Genomic DNA, 17,025 nt, shown 5'->3' with positions numbered 1-17,025 from the left:
ATTTTTAAATATTGCTTTTCTGGCTGTGTGCGTGCAACACATCAACCCATTAAATCCAGCAACTGATAATAGGGGAGTCAAAAGCCGTCAAAAGCAGCATCAGGAAAACCAAATCTGAGCCCGTGAAAGACAAGAAAACACACATTTTCTCTTAAAAACAAGCCGCGATTAGATTTTGAATGATATGTAATTTGACATGAATAACTTATTCAGGTGTAACACCAAACTCCAAGGGCTTCATTAAAGAGAAGCTCCCACTCAGATGTGTTTTAATATATGCACAGCTGGGATGAATGTTAAGCTGTTGCATAAATTCCCTCCTTCTCGGTGGGCTAATGCATGAATGGACCGCGCGTGAATCTCCCACTGTGGGTGCGGCGAGATGCCGACCGGACGGTTCTGTTTACAGAGGTCCGGCTTCGAGTTCAGTGGCCTCTGTGTTCCTGGAGATCAGTCAGCGAGATGTGAAATGTTTGCAGGAGGCATGTGCTGAAATATCCCTGCGGATATCGGATTATCATATGGTTTTTACGCGGAAATGAGATATCAGGGAAGCTGATTGAGAGTGAATAATTTAATGTATTTTTTGCATTATCTAAAAAATAATGAGGAGAAAGTGAATGAAAAGGCTTTAATAAACAGTAAAGGCTGGTTTCTTCTGATCTCAGCCTCCTGCTTCAGTTCAATTTTTATTGCTATTGCAATCTTGCCACCTAGTGGTCAACCCCTGTCATTACCACAGACTGGGAGGAGGAATGGTTGCATATTAAAGGGGAACTACTGTTTTTTACAACCTGGACCTTATTTCTGGCATAAAATACGATCGTTTACTCACCCATATAACTTTTGTGTACTTTGTAGTCGTTCGGGAGATATTTAGATCTGTGTATATCCATATAATGGGAGTGAATGGGGCACCGAAACGCAGCCTCTAAATAACGCATTATCTGCCGTGAAACTCGTTCATTTCACCAATATTTTGTTATGATACACTAGTGCTATTCTCCGTTGAGTCCGGAGTTACCTGTGATCATCATCCAGGCTCTGTAGATTGACCTACAGACCCTGGATGATGTCTTCTGACCTGGATGATATCATCTCTGAGCGCCGCACGCACCCTCAACGGTCGACTTGTTTACCTGTAGTTTGCTGCTGCTATGGTTCGTCCACAACCTCAGAATCGGAAAAATATTCAGCCATGTAGTAAAAAAACTAGCAGCAGCAAATTACATATTTTTACGTATTTTATGCCAGAAACAAGGTCCAGGTTGTAAAAAACAGTAGTTTCCCTTTAAGGATCATTGCACCAAAACAACATATGAACCTTTTTGTAAAGACAATCATTTATTGAGGCACTTGACAACAAGCCGTGAAATGTACAAATCAAATACAACAAATTTAAGGTATTTCTCACATTCTTGCATCTGTAAACATGGTCAAAGTTAAATACATTCAGTTACTTGGACCGTCCCTCCGCCACAGGAGAGGAAAATATCAAGACCTCGCTGGGAACAGTGTACAGTGCACACCACAGCTACAAAACAGCAGAGCCAAATACAAAACTATCACCCCGTGCAACTGGTTAGCAAAAAGATTAGCTGAGGAGCTGTTCACGTGCTCTCATTTTTGTCGTTTCAAACACTGCTTGTCAGAGGTAAGTCAACACGGGGATGAGGCGTCTAATTCTATATCGCAGCACAGGAACACTTCTCTACTTCTATAAATATAGAGATACATTTTCAGCAGGCATGTGTACAAGAAGAGTCTACAGGTGTCTGTCTGCTTTGGCTCAACACTCCCTCTAGGCTGTAAACACTAATGCGCTGATGTTCCTCATGCTCCTTGGCAGCCACAAAAAAGTTTATTTAACACATTTATTACCTGTCACAGATATTGTCACTTGTGGAGCTGGCTCTTAGTCGCAGGAGACAAAATAAATAAAAAGAAATCTCCCATGTGTTTGAAAGCGGATAAGGCTACAGTTCATTAACACATACAGAATGAGGTTTGCATGTGAAAGCTACAGCTCCGGTAGTTTTGAGAGCACCTCCATACACCCTGTTGCCCCGGTGCAGAGAGGCCCCTGTTAGGAGTCAGTGATAAGGCTGCAGTAAAAGGAGGACCTCCACCAGAAACCAACGTTTTGAGAGTCTTTTTTTTTTTTTTTGCCTGTTGGCTTGAAAGCTGAGGACACGTGTGTTGTGTCTTCAGTGTTTTTCTGGGGGCTTTTAAGAGCCCAAGAAAGAGTTTACATTATAAAATCCAATATTCATATAACACTTTTCAGACCATCAATAGCAGAATAAATACAGAAAGTAAAATAAAGTAAATACACTGATCAGGCATAACATTATGACCACCTTCCTAATATTGTTTGGGTCTCCCTTGTGACTCATCAGAGAATGGCCTTCTGAGGTTGTCCTGTGGTGCCTGACAACTAGAGTTGTGACGTTTGCAAACGAACCGAATCTGCTGACCAGCTCTTTAGTCGCTGTTGTGAGTCGTTGGTGGGAGGTCTAAGTTTGAATGATTCTGATCCAGATCTTACCCTATCATTCCTCCCAGTGACTATTTCCTGGATAAAGTCATAGATGTTAGAGAATAATTTCTCTCCCCTATGTGTAGTTAATGTCAGACTACTGTTGTCCCTCTTATTGGCGTCTCCAATCTCACTGTCTGGCTGTCTACAGGCACATCTGTGGAGTTAGATGATAACGTCCTCCGTCACTGTCTGACAATTTGTATTTCCTAGTTGGTGTGAGTCCTTATTTTCATGTTTATGTACAATGGCCAATGGGATGTACACATCTCCCCTTTGTTGCCTCGGCCCACCTTTCTAGTATAAGAATCTGAGCTTACTGTTTGTCCCTTAGAATTGAGGTGGACTCATGCACTTATGTTGTGATGACGAATCTTCTGTTCTCCTCGTACGAGCCTAAATAAACTCCTTCAGCATAAGACATACAGGACTCTGGTACTTCTTCTTCTTCATCGGCATCACCGCAAATTTACTCCCTAACAATAGAGAGTTACGTCCAGGCTGGCATTGTAAACATAAATATCAAAATGAGACAGTCTTTTGAACAGCTCTTTGAAAGGAACAGATCCACAAGAACCGGCTCCCTTGGTTTTAGCCATAAATCTCATCTCTACTGGCAACAGGATGTTGTTAGGGGAGGGGCTTCTGTGGATCATCCCACAGATACTTCATCAGTTTGGGATCTAGTGAATTTGGAGGCCAGGTCAACACCTTGTGCTGTTTTTCATGTTTTTTGAATTGTTCCTAAAGCATTTTTGTGTGTGTGCTTGTGTCAGGCTGCATCCTGTTGGGTCATTGCTATGGGGTGAGAGGTGCGTGGTCTGGTCTAGGTGGGTGGTACATGTCTAAGTATCATCCACACGAATGCCAGGTCCAAACGTTTCCCAGCAGAACATTGTCACAAGGTAGTCAATGTTATTTACCTCTCCTGTCAGTGGTTTTAATGTTGTGGCTGATCAGTATATATACAAATAGCCATGAATAAAAACTGTGTGTTGAACTATATTTTGGTGAAACACTGGAGTGGGTGATAACTGCAATCGATTCGACTTGGGGGGATCTTTCAAGCCAACAGGCATTCAAGTGTTTGACACTCACAACTTTAAGAAAACAACAATTCCACTGTGCCCCAGATCCAAGGGCTCTTTGACCTTCGCCACAAGCGGTTTGACATAAAGCCTGGTCCCGTAGGTTTATGGCCACCTGTATTCCTGCCACATTAACCCGTCCCATTGTGTGGAGTGAGGCTCTCCCAGGGGCATATGATCTCTTTGGCTCCCACTCCTCCTCTAGAGGCAGCCCTGTTCTCCTCGTCCTCGTCCTCAGACTCTATCGGGTAGATGCGGCACTCTGGAGGAATGTCCACTTTGATCTGGAAAAAACTGAGAGACGTTACAGAGGGGATTTGATTAGAATCTCGTCAGGCTTGGGGTCAGAAAGTGAAAGTCATAAGCTAATGCGACTGTACACAAGGACATGGGTTACAGCTAAAACATTTAACTGTCTGTGTGAAAGCATTGTGTAGATTTTGTAGGTGTGACTCTCTTTGGCTCCCACTCACTTGCCAATCCTCCTGGGCGGAGCGTGGCTGGGCTCGTCCGGGCTGATTGGCTGAATGCGGCTGCTCATCCCGGCGGCCGAATGACACTTCGGCGACAGGCTGGCAAACACGGTCGACGGCGTGCAGCCTCGCTTCAGGAAGCGGCGCAGGGACAGAGCCACGCGCGACTTGGAGATGTTCCCTCCAGCGGGGCCGCGAGCCTCGGGTTTCCCCTCGCCTTCCCCTTCGCCGCCTTCAACCCGGCGCTCGGAGGCCGAGTTGCTGTCTAAGGCCACGCTGATGGGGGACGGACAGGCTGGGGTGTGGGACAGGAAAGGGAGAGAGGGCGAGGCGTTGGCAGAGGGGGAGTCGGTGATGCCAGAGTAGACGGCGAGGTGGGGGACGGGAGTGGTGAAGCGGCACAGCTGTGAGGTCAGAGGGCGAGAGGCACAAGTCAGGGGGCATCCACAGAGTGTCACTCCAAATATATGGGGAGGCTTTTTTTTACCACACATAATTATCTTGTAAATAAACTTATGATACATTATGCATGCCACGTCTCTTCTTAACTGTTAGTCATTATGACAGTGCAGCGTTCACAAGGTCAAGAGTCACAGTTATTTCCTAAAATGTGCTCATAAGCATCGTCAGGTTTTCTGTAACCTGCAGTCAATGAAGTCTGTGGTTCTTCAAGGAGGCTCGTTGTCTGCTCAGGGTGAAGAGAAGGCTTCACTAACATTTTTAACAACGTACAGCCTCGTTACATCCTGAGAGCCCTCTTCAGAGTGGCCTTGTTAAAGAAACGTCTGCTCAGAGAGTCATGAAGTCACAGAAACACAAATGCTCCTTTAACAGGATATCTATGTCATATTGAGTGACTGCAAATGTTATTTCATGTTGAAGCATAATCAGACAAACTGAAGTGAACACACCATTTGTTATAATGAATATCTGATCCGGTAAATTATAATAGGCCATAAATATCTGATAGTAGGAATGAAACGTATTAGGTTTCAACTGTTTTTTCAATTATTAATCAATTAATACTTTAGTTCCTCATAGTCACATGTCGACAGTTTTTGTTGTTTTTTGCATCTTACTTTTAGAAAGCCAGATGTTTACAAAGAAAGAAAGATAAAGCAAGGAAGCAAGAAAGGAAGGAAAACAGTAAGAGAGATTAAAGACAGAAGAAAAAGAAAAGAGAACGGCAGACAGAAAGACGGGATAAAAAGAAGCAAGGAAGGAAAAAGAAACTCGGAAAGTAAGAGAAATACAAGAAAGAAAGAAAGAAAGAATTTAAATCCAGATAAGAAGGGAAGGACGAAGCTAATAAAAATAGAGGTAGAAAAGGGGAAAGATAAAGGAAGATAGGAAGGAAAACAGTAAGAAGAAAAGGAAAGCTGAGACAGATGGAATAAAAAGAAGCAAGGAAAGAAGGAAAAAGAAAGAAAGGAGGAATAAAAGAAAGAAAGAATTCAAATTCTGATAAAAACATAAGAAAAACCATAATAGAAAAAGAGGTAGAACAAAGAATAAGGAAGCAAGGAAGGAAGGGAAAAAGAAATAAGGAAAGAAAGAAGTCTCTCGACCTATGTGTGACATGACATCTGATTTCATGGAAACAGGGAACGAATGGCGAGTGAAGACAAACACATGAACATGAGGTGGTTTGAGGATGTTTTATTCGCTCATGGCCGATGACAGAGAAAACGCACAGAACACACAGAGAAAGAGCAGAGACGGACAGAACAAATGGACACAGGACACAACAAGTCACAGCTTGTGTGGACATAAATGTAACAGAAGGAAACACGCAGCCGCTCGTCTCGTTCTGTCACTTGTCGACGTGACTCAGTCAGGCTCGTGTGTGGACACGTGTTCAAAGGGCCCTGTTTACTCAAATCTCTCTCTGCATGAGTGGACGCCACGAGACTCTGCAGCTAATTATATTATATCAGTATATGTACAATATCCCACCTAATGTGCATTAACGCTGGCTTTAATACAAAGCAACTAAATTATACTTTAATTTTTACAATTTTCAATATTCACTAAATCCCCCAAAGCCAATAACGTCATCAGCAGCAGCAGCAGCAGGAAATGTTCGGGACTTTCTGTAGGACTAACAAACAAATCAACAAGGTGCTTCACAGGTTTTTTTTCTTTGTGACTAAAACTTCACTTTGTAATTGTTGTTGCTTTAAACTAAAAGGGCATCCGAAGGTAAACGCTATCATTACGGAATAAGCTACAGAAAATACAATAATCCTAATCTCGACTCTCATTGTGTCAAGCGTGTTCATCTTTTCGGAGGAGGACGGGGGGGCGGCGCCTCCTTGCCCTGCTTGCTGAGTTTGCTCATGACCTGTGTGATGTCGACGGGGGCGTTGGCGGCCATCTTGGCCTTCTGCTCCTCCTCCATCTGCCGGAGGACGATGGGGCTGAGACTGGGCCGTCTGTTCCTGGCATTCTGCTCCAGCTGCGAATCACTGGGATGAGGACGAGGACGAGGACGAGGAGAGGCGAAGGATTGAAGAGAGAAAGAAATGATGAGACAGTGCACGCGTGTTAGGTTTCAGCTGTTTTTTTCTTGATTAATCGGGTTATTCGTTTAGTAGCCGGCTCCTCAAAGTCACATGTTCACATAGTTTTAGGTCTTGTTGCGTCACTTGTTTGAAATCAAAGGATGACAAAATGCAAAGAAAGAAAGAATGATAAAAGAAAAAAGCAAAGAAAAACAACAAAGATAAAAGGAGAAAGGTAGAAGAAAAAAGAATAAAAAGGAAAGAAAGAAAGAAAGAAAGAAGCAAAAAGACAGAAAGAAAGATGAAATAAAAAAGAAAAAACAAATGAAGAAAGAAAGAAAGATGGAGAGATAGAAAGAAAGAACGAGAAGCAGCAAGATAGAAAGAAAGATGAAATAAAAAGGAAAGAAAACAGATTAAAGAAAGAAAGAAAGAAAGAGGGAAGGAAGATAAAAAAAAGAAAGCACACAGAACAAATAAAAAACGAGGAAAGAAAACAAACCAAACAAAGAAAAAGGCAATAAGAGTGAATAAAGGAACAAAGAAGCAACAGATAAATAAGAAGAAAAAATAAACGAAAACTAAAGGATGTGGTTTAGAGAAACAGAGAAAGAGGAGAGAAATGAGGCGAGATGAAAGAGGGGAAGAAAAAGCAAAGTCTTGCAGATTGAAGGATGTGGTCGTTTCAGTCAGACAAATGAGAACCATAAATCAGTGTCAGCATTCAGATAGTTTAAGGTCAAAGGTCATTAATTAGAGTCAAAATCTGCCTCTTACCTGAACTTGTGCTCCTCAGGACCGATGGCCTTCTTCAGCGTCTCCTTATACTGTGGAGATTTAGCGTAGCGTCCGTACTTGTCCTGCGAAAAAATATGAACATGAACTCGTCATGGATCAGTATGGTGCTTAGTTTCAGTGAGTTTACAGACGCCGCCATTCGGCCGCCGGTGCAGTCCGCTGACCTTCTTCATGAGCATGTAGATGTGAGTCTGGGCCGCGTCCAGCACGTATCTGTGAGGGTGTTTCAGACCTTTCACCGTGATTTCCATCGTCTTTCCGTCGATGTTGATCCAACGCGGGGCACCTCGCGCCAGGAAGGTCCTGGGATCGGCAAAAGTGGGGGAAAAATGAAAAGGAATACTGCTGCACTAACAAAAACTCAAAGTCGTTTAAAAATACCTACAACTAAAATACAAAAAAATAAGATACTGCAGTCAGGCATAACATTATGACCACCTTCCTAATATTGTGCAGGTCTCCCTTGTGTCTCCAAAACAGTTGTGGCTCATCAGAGAATGGACATGGTCACTTCTGAGGGTGTCCTGTGGTGTCTGGCAACAAAATGTTGTTACTGGGGCGCCTTTGAGGGGAGGGGCCTCTGTGGATCATCCCACAGGTACTTGATCAGTTTGGGATCTAGTGAATTTGGAGGCCAGGTCAACACCTTGTGCTGTTTTTCATGTTTTTTGAGTTGTTCCTAAAGTGTTTTTGTGCTGTTTTGTGATGTCTTCTGCCATCAAGGAGTGTCACTGCTATGAGGTTGGGGTGTCTGGTCTGGTCTAGGTGGGTGCTACATGTCTAAGTAACATCCACATGAATGTCAGGTCCAAAAGTTTCCCAACAGAACATTGAATTGTTACAGGATGGTCAAAGTTATTCACTTCTCCTGTCAGTGGTCATAATGATATACCTGATCGGTGCAGAAATGAAACCAATGAGTAAAACGCTCCCAAAATGCCATGTGTGTGTCGCCCTCTGCTTTTTTCTTGCATGTCAAGAGAAGAAAGGAGAAGTTCAAACGTTACTTATAGATCTGTTCTGCTTTTTCTTTCATCGTCGCTGCAGTGCCCCACTTCAGATCCTCGCAGCCTTCCCAGAATGCCAAGTTCTCACCTGAAGAGGTTCAGAGTCATTGAGAAGACAACAGGAAACAAAACCATGCAGTTAAAATAACATTGCGGATTTACAGCGCGGCAAGCTTGCAACAGTGTTCACTTCTTAGTTCATGATCTAACTTTAATCCCAACCGTCGTACCGCTGAATTCTTTCTTCAGGAAGAGTCTGAAATCATCTCGTCCTCTGGGGTCTGCGAGAAGCTCTCCGAAGCTGAACGCCCACCTCTCCACTCGCATTTTAGTCGGTATTTCCACACTGCAGCACACAAACACACACACAATAACCACAGAGGAAGAAAATCCTTCTATTTTAAATTACAGTCCGACCACTCATCAGGCGCATTGCTCTGGTGACTCACTTGGGCATGTTCAAGGTCCAGTACGTGGGGTCGTCAGTCAGCCAGGGGTTACTGGGCAGACACTTGGAGAGGAAAGGGTCGTGACCGTGGTAGGTGGTGCAGTATTTCACCAGTCTGCAGGGATGGAAAAAAATAATACTGGAATATTTGAGGCAACAACTTTTTCATAAATTGCAATGACGCAGCAGTAAACACAGTTGTCCCTGAAGGTCATATTTTAAGCAGACAATCGGGCGTAAAAGGAAGCTAATCTGCATAATTTTCTCTCCCATTAATCAAGCAAATCATTTATTTAAGCAAAGATTGTGTTTGTTGATTTATTTGTGAGTGAGATACGTGAGAAATGTTTCCCTGGAAAAGATTGTAGTTGCTTCTGTAATTGTGCTACTGCGTATTTTGAGCATTATTCAAATACAGAACATAATTTTACTTAATCTATGAAATAAATCACTCTAATTTATCCAATCTGATCAGTGCACGACTTTAACAGACGTGTCAGTGGTATCTGGAGACGTGTACGGCGACCAGTCTAACTCGACCGGCTCCGGGAGAATATGAGGGACTGCCTTACGCGCCAATGGACACGGACGACTTGACTCGGGGCCTCATGATGGACTGCTGGGTGAAGATCATCTACGGGATGCAGAAGAGACGTGACATGAGGAACAAAATAGGATGATGGAAAAGCTAAAAGCAGGAGGGGGCTGTAAAAGGCCTCACTTACGATTCTCTCGTAGAAGTCAGGTGTTTTTGTCTGAGGAAAAAATACGATAATATATGTAATTACAGATTCCAGGTCACATCAGTATGCTGTACATAGAAAAGTAGTATTTTTGTTCTGTCAGAAAATAAACTATTGAAGCATACCGAGAGTTATTGTCTTTTATATTCCATTCATTCCTCTTTCTTGGCAAAATATGCCGCCTAAAGGCTCATTTAGAGTACTGCAGGACATAGACTGCGTAACCTACGTACGTAGCCAATGCTGGTGGCAGTCATTTATACTCAAACGCCACACAAACGCTAGTCGGCGTCTTTTTTGCCACTCAGGTTAATTTTTGTTTCTACTTCCTGCTTCACTTTCCACTTCCTGCTTTGCAGAAATTTCGCCGTAGACAAGCCTTACCAACGTTTGTATCTCCGAACCTCCTCAGTTAACCTTTTTTCGATATGTTTCATCTTTATTGAGCCAAAACAATTTGAAAATTGTGGAGATGGAGAAGCAGCCGTAAATACTAAAGTGGAAACACACTACTACTAAGCAGACCAATCACAGCTCTCATGGTCTGCGTCGACACGGCATAGTTACATTTCCGGAGAGGGGCATGTCAGGCTACGGCATTAGGGTCTGGGCTGTTGCCATAGCTACGGCATCAAATTGACACAGAAGTCTAAACCGCCTATTAATTACCCACAATGCAAAACCGGCCACCAAGTAGCAGCTAAAGTTGCTTGTGCAGGCTACAGAGGTTTGGAAAGCAGTGTATTTAGAGCAAACGTGCATGATGTGTGTGGGTGTGTGAGTGTTCTTAGTCATTTTAAAAGTCTGAATAGAGAAACAGAACCACAGGAAATGCCTGCAGAAGAGAAGAAAAGAAAAGAAAAGAGAACAATTTTAGTACAGCAGCAACCAGGAAACAGAAAGAGAAAGTACTGTAGGTATCATTCACTGCTACAAAGCCTCTTATTAAATATAAGCTGATTAATCGGATTTGCGTCCATGCAGGTCACGCCGAGACTCACCTGTTACCTCGTCTGCGTTTGGATCGATTCGCCGTTCCAGTCCGTAGTCCATGCCGCTCACTGTCCCTGGCTACACACACACACATAAACGAGGAAGGGAAAATTACCCAATGTGTGTTTACCAAAGGACTAATTAATTAACACAGAGGGCTATTTTAACATGCTAATCACTGCCTGACAAGAGTGTCACACTTTCCCAGGACATTTGAGACAAGCAGAGGCCAGAAACCTCTTCTCTCTTGAGCATGGCAAATACAACTTTGTGATTTGTTTCCAGATGAAACAACATTTATGGAAAAGTATTTTTGTTGTTTCTTGTAGCTTTGTTTTGTGGTTCAGTCCGCATCAACGGGGCGAACCACGGTAGATTTGTTTGTTTGGGTCATGATTCATAAAAGGACTAGGCTAATTATTGAAATATTAGTTGTTGATAGTCACTGAATGGTGAGAAAAACGGGGTTTTGCAGTGGCAGCGTGGAGGGGGGTGACTCCAGGACGCTGGAATTCACTGTTAAGCCTTCTCGAGGTGTCGTGGGCCTAACTTAACGAAACATCGGTGAAGGGAGGTGCCAACTTGAAAACCCCAATGACATGCTGCATACTGCTGTTGACTAGGCCAGGTATCTGATGTCTTCATGTTGGTTGGTAGCGGTATTTCTTTGTTTGGTTAGCTGCTGAGCGGGCCATACAAGCCAAGTTATTTAATTTACATTTGAACACCATCTGTTCTACTTTTGTCACATTTAGCTGCCGGATAAATGTTGTTATGCACGTTAAGAGATAAAAGTCTCAATAAAAAGGTTTTGCTTCTCAAAACAAAGAGTTAACATTTCTGATAAGCGTGGGAGCGATGATAGACAAAACAAAACTACGACAACATGAAGGGAAAGCCACGATTGACAAATCTCAAATTTGAGGTGAAGAGATTGAGGCGACGACCAATGGGAACGGCTCACTACAGCTGATTGACATGCGCAAGCTAAGCTAAGCTAAGCTAAACTAAGCTAATATTGCTGTTAAGTTCAAGAATGCACCTACTAGCATCTCAAAATGCTCAGAAATTAATACACAGTCAACATCTGCTTTAAATATTTACCTGCTTTTAAAATGTTTTGATCTATATCAGAGGTCTTCAACAGGGGGTCCGCGACCCCTAGGGGATCCGCGGAGGTACTGCAGGGGGGGGGGGTCGCAATTTTTTTTTTTTCCATAAATTTAAATGTCTTTAAATACACGTATACATAAGTAGGGGGTCCCCGCTCCAGCTCTCCATCAGTTTGGAGGTCCTTGGCCTGTAAAACGTTGAAGACCCCTGCTCTATATGAATCTACACATGCAAAAACCTCAACGTCCTGATTGACTGGGGGGTCCAGGGCACAAATTAAATATAGATCCATAGTGACGTTGTGTTCCTGATGCTCTCTAAATACTGTGTATGTACCCTATCAATTAATTAAAGTGAGACTGTGGAAGAACACAACACCTGTCATAAGCATTAAAAAGCATCCATGTCTCATTAAGTAGACCTGGCTGTGTTTCCGCTACATCCTTATACGACTCATTGCAGACGAACATCTGGCCATGATGGCAGATGTTATCCTGATATGTGTCGCTGAGTTTTTTTTTACTTTTCTCCTGTTGTGCTACTCTTACATTGGCGCTGGCCATTACCCTGTAACTGTCACTTTCTGGAGTTTACTTTTGCCAGCAGCTTGGCATGGCGCAGGCTTACCAACTCCCACTGTGCAAACAGACAAACGGCTGGTTCGTTATATTGTCTACAGCCACAGGAGCCGATGAGCAGAGGGTAAAAGAACACTGTCTGGAGTCCGGTTTGCTGTGTGTCAATTAGCTCGAGATGGTTTTATAAATATAATCATATACAACATGCAGAAATGCTACATATAACTTGGAATCATGAATGTTTAGGCATGTAATTATAATTTCAGTTGATATTTTATTCCAGAAACATTTATATTTAATCAAATGACCACTAAACTCTGGCGTCTTCCTTCCTCTCTCGGGCCTGAAGAGGCTGGGGAGCTGTCGCGCTCTTTGGTTCGGCCTGTAATCTCACGACGCAAGATCCCCAGCGCTCACGACTTGCAGAAAACCGCTGCAACACATACCCCGATGCAGTGTGAAATATTAATCAGTCGTGCCCTTTTCCTCTGACTGGACATGTAATGGTAATGAGGCATCATGGGTGGAGATAATGAGATACCCTGGGAAGTACTGAGGTTGGCGTGCAATTTATTTTCAGACTTCTCCGTCTGCTGGCAATCCGCTCGTGTCTACACGGAGCTGCATCCTGTGTTCACGGTGATAACCATCTCTCCGTGTGAGTGTGTACTAGTATTCCTCATGTTGTGGGGACATAAGGGCTGCTTGCATAGTCGTATTGTGGGAACCTGACTCACTTCTCGGGGTAAAAAACTACTTCTTATAAAGCAAGTCATTAAAGGTTAAGGCGAAGATTTGGTTTGAGTGACGGAAACGTGACTTTTTGTGTGTGGCGCTCTCACCGGAGGTCTGTGAACCACCCAGTAGGCTCTCTCCTGACAGTCAAACACCACACGGTCCGGCTTCTTCCTCTCCTTCGCGGCCCTGAAACAACAAACACAGAACTGTAAGCACCTTCTTAAACCTGAGCGTACTGTAGTCCAGGAGCTTCTTAGACACCAACCTGTACTGTTCTTTAGCCTGCATCACTATGAAGTCCCATTTATGATTCATCCACTTGTGCAGACGGTTGTACTGCTCCTGAGAACATAAAACGACACCTCAGCGCGCGAGCAACAGAAAACAAAACCAATCGCTCTCGGTTCTCTCGTCTCACCTGCTCGTGAATTTCCAGGATCCCTTTTTTACGTATGTTTTTTTTCGCCAGGTAGATTGCTTCAGAAATGAGAGGAGTGTTAGCGGATTTGTTGAGAAAAAGGGAACATGAGATAAAAATGTGTGCGTGACAGTCACACTCACCATAATCTGTATCCTCAACAGGCCACTGCTGTGTGGGCCAGAAATATGGTGTCTGGAAAAAACAAAGGGAAGCATTAATGTATAGTAATATAGCAATATAAACAAAGGGTGGAGGTGCAACATAGATAAGCAACAAGGATTTTGAAATGCTAATTTGGGAGAGCGCTTCCCTCTAAGATTTGAAAGGCTTGGTGTGCCGCGTACCTGGAAGCGATACAGGGACGCATCTGGCTTGATCACTAAACGCTTGTGGTCTTGCAGAGGGTAGATGTATCCCAGCGCCACGAGCGCAGAGCCAAAACTCCTCGCCTCTGACGACAACGGACACAAAAGAGAGGGTGAGCGGGAGTTTAACGGCGGCAGGCAGTGGCGGCCGATTCAATTCAGCGCCTCACCTTGCGCGTCTATTTGGAATCTGTCCGCCAGCCACGCAATTATGTCTTCACCTGAGGAGACGAAGAGGCAAAGGTCAGGAGAAACAATGAGTTTACAGCAGCGGGCGGGCGGCAGGCAGCAAACAGCGCTGAATAAGGAGTGTGTGTGTGCGTGTGTGTGTTGACAAGTAGTGTGTGGGTGTGAAGGCTGTAAATGCCACCCAGATGATGTTAGAAGAGAAGTGGAAGAGGGTAAAGAGAGGAGGACAATAGGACAGGAGGGAGACGGAAGACAGGGGGTTTGAAGGAAAGGAAAGGAAATGACAAAAGAGGAGAGGAAAGAACCAAGTGAGAAAGGAGAGTAAATGCAAGAAATAATAACAAGGGAAGGGAAGCAAAAGAAAAAGAATGGATGGGAGAAAGAAAGAGATGCGTTAACTTCATTCATTCTGCTGCCTGCATTCTGAGCTCGTGGATGACGTAGAAGTCTAGGTTCCCTCTCGCCTTGTCCGCCTCCTCTGCTGTTTTTCCTCCCTGCCTCTGTCTCCACTTGCTCGTTTCCTCTCGCCCGCTCAATCATCGTCCTCCTCCTGCTTTCACCTCCTACTTTTTTCCCTCTCCCTGACTCTGAAACCGAGGGGGTTGTCATGGAGATGAAATCAGTAGCTCTCGAGTTTGAGCCCAGAGCTCTGGTATCCTCCAGTGAGGCTATGCGGGCGCAATCACTCGAACCAGCCAGGGCTGAACAACAACCCATGTGTGTGTGTGTGTGTCCACCCGTGTCTTCGTCTGCGTGTGTGTGTTTACCGGTGATGGCGTGCGGTATCGTGGTGATGACCAGTCTCTGCGGCTGAGACTTGACTCCTGTTCTGGGGTCCTGCATCTCCAGCAGCACCTTCTCCGCCTGCGGGGGAATATTTTTAAGGTGTGAAAAAGAGGTTATGGCAACACTTGATTGGAGGAGGAGGAGGTGGTGGTGGTGGTGGTGGAAGGGGGTGCAGAGGTCACCATGCCAACAGGTTGCTTTGACAACAGGTTGCCGAGGGCGGCCTGCACGGAGGGGGAAAATAAAAATGTGGATTTTTTTCGCATTTAAATCTGCTCCAGGAGAATTTTGTGGATGCTGATGACAATCGTTATCGCCAGACTGCACAGCATCACTCTTGACTTCTTTTAATGAAATGCTGGGGGGGAAAAAGCTGCAACAAATTGCCTCTCGTTGATTCGAAAAACTTAAATTGTCCCCGTGGGGTATTAAGGCCCGCGATCAGAGCTTGTAATTAATACCACCTCTCAAATGACAAAATGCTGGATGATCCGGTTATTGCGACAAGTCAATTCTCTCTACGCAATTATTCCGCCATTCTCATTAGAAAACGTTACGAGGTGACATGACGGGTTGGCCTCATGCACCGAATTTCGTGGCTTTTGTTTGGCTTGCGTGGGAGGCTGGCGGTGAGTCACTGCCCTCTGAGCAGTTTGTCGGTTATCATTTTCATCTGGTCCCACAACTTCCACAGATCCCAGGTGTGTAGTGGGAAGGAAGGTAATAGTGCGGCGAATGAGTTCTGTTTGTGAGAAAGTGTGTGTGTGTGTGTGTGTGTGTGTGTGAGAGAGAGAGTGTTTGAGGCTGACTCTCGGGCCTGTTTGAAGTGGCTTTGTGCTTTGAAGTCATCCTAGAGAGGCTGTGAGCTGCGGGGCGAAGCCGGGGCCGAAGTGGGCTTTCATGGAGCGAAACACAAAGTTCTCCTGGAGATGAATCCTCCTCTGCACATTCCCCTGGAGAGCTGCACTTTGTTGCTCATCAGGAAATGCTCCGCTAATAAAAGAGTCTGAATTTATTTATTTTATTTTTTTCTCCCCTTCACAGTTATTTCAAAGTGAAGTGAAAATTAAACACGTCATGCCGAATCAAGCCCCTCTCTGACCACTGTTGTTTTCAATACACAGCGCCTGGATTAACTTCTTTCCAGGAGCTGGTCAGTGTAAATGGACGCGCTGATACTGATCCAGGCTTAATGCTTATTAAACTGAACGACCTTATCGCTGACAAAAGGTTGAAACGAGACTAACATTTGGTGTGACGGGCAAGCGAAATGTGCACAGAATCCAGCGTGACATCTGAATCACATTGTTTTCACACCTTGTCCATGTTAATGCTCGGTTCTTTTCAAATTTCTATACATAAAAATTCAGATATTTGAGTGCATGCATTGGATTTCCTCAAAGCCTTCAGTAGTCCACTGGCACCTGTGGGATTTGCTGCTTTGCAAAAATGTCTATTCTTAATAAATCCATATTCCTTGAGGACCTGCAGACAAATCAAAATATGCAGCCTAATGCAGATTATAAGAGCAAAATAAAGGGTTTCTGTGGTTACAGGAGACCACTTCAGTCCAAGCATTGCGTTGGAGAATTCATAAGTGACATATCTATTGGTGCGTCTGCATGTATACTACATAAGCCTGGGCAGAGCTGTGATTTACATCATCTCTAATGTAAGAGGATAGCCTACCTTCTTGAGACAAGCCATCCGTGGCCGGTACCTCTGTCCATGATCCCGGATAGCGTTTCTGATGGTCATGTTTCCCGATGCTGTGCACTCTCCCTCTCTCTCTCTCTGTCACACACACTCACACACACACATATGCAATATTGCTGTCGCCTGTGCGCCCTGTGTCGTGTGGGGATGCTTGAGGGGAAGTGCAATGATCGATGGTGATGCTGCCTTCAAATGTCCACCCGTGAGCTGTTACTGGGAATATTAGAAACTCTGAATGTGCTGTTATATTCTCGTTTTTCATATTCAAGTGAACATTATTATTAATTTACATCTATGGCACTTAGTGTATGTAATAAAATTCAAACAAGTCAATGATAATTGCCAAAAAAAATGCTGAGTAATGTACATTTAACGGTTTATTCGTATAGTAACAGCATCCGTTTGGTACTTAGTGTATCACAGAAGTTTCATAGAAAAAAATAATTTATTTAAAAAAAAGACCAGGCGAGAAAATATATTGTTTCATTTGTATTTCTTATTTTATTGATCTTACAAAGGGAGTTCA

At 43.9% G+C, this 17,025-nt stretch overlaps 1 protein-coding gene across 1 annotated transcript; it reads right to left on the bottom strand.

The window, feature by feature from the left end:
- Positions 1 to 3,758: 3,758 nt before the first annotated feature.
- On the bottom strand, positions 3,759 to 16,610 carry LOC311504280 (regulator of G-protein signaling 9-like; the record flags this gene model as incomplete). Its single annotated transcript, XM_084567299.1, is given in 20 exon segments — positions 3,759 to 3,921; positions 4,101 to 4,504; positions 6,445 to 6,568; positions 7,382 to 7,464; positions 7,567 to 7,705; positions 8,410 to 8,497; positions 8,640 to 8,755; positions 8,859 to 8,972; positions 9,430 to 9,491; positions 9,583 to 9,601; positions 9,603 to 9,612; positions 10,602 to 10,671; positions 13,127 to 13,208; positions 13,288 to 13,364; positions 13,441 to 13,499; positions 13,584 to 13,635; positions 13,788 to 13,894; positions 13,979 to 14,029; positions 14,765 to 14,861; positions 16,473 to 16,610. Coding segments are annotated over 20 exon segments (1,986 nt in total). The 5' UTR covers positions 16,542 to 16,610.
- Between the last annotated feature and the right edge of the window lie 415 nt (positions 16,611 to 17,025).

The sequence above is a fragment of the Chelon labrosus genome (assembly GCF_963514085.1).
Source record: "Chelon labrosus genome assembly, chromosome: 19".
Taxonomy (NCBI): Eukaryota; Metazoa; Chordata; class Actinopteri; order Mugiliformes; family Mugilidae; genus Chelon; species Chelon labrosus.
The sequence above is the reverse complement of the archived record's forward strand: the minus strand, read 5'-3'. Positions and strand labels throughout refer to the sequence as shown.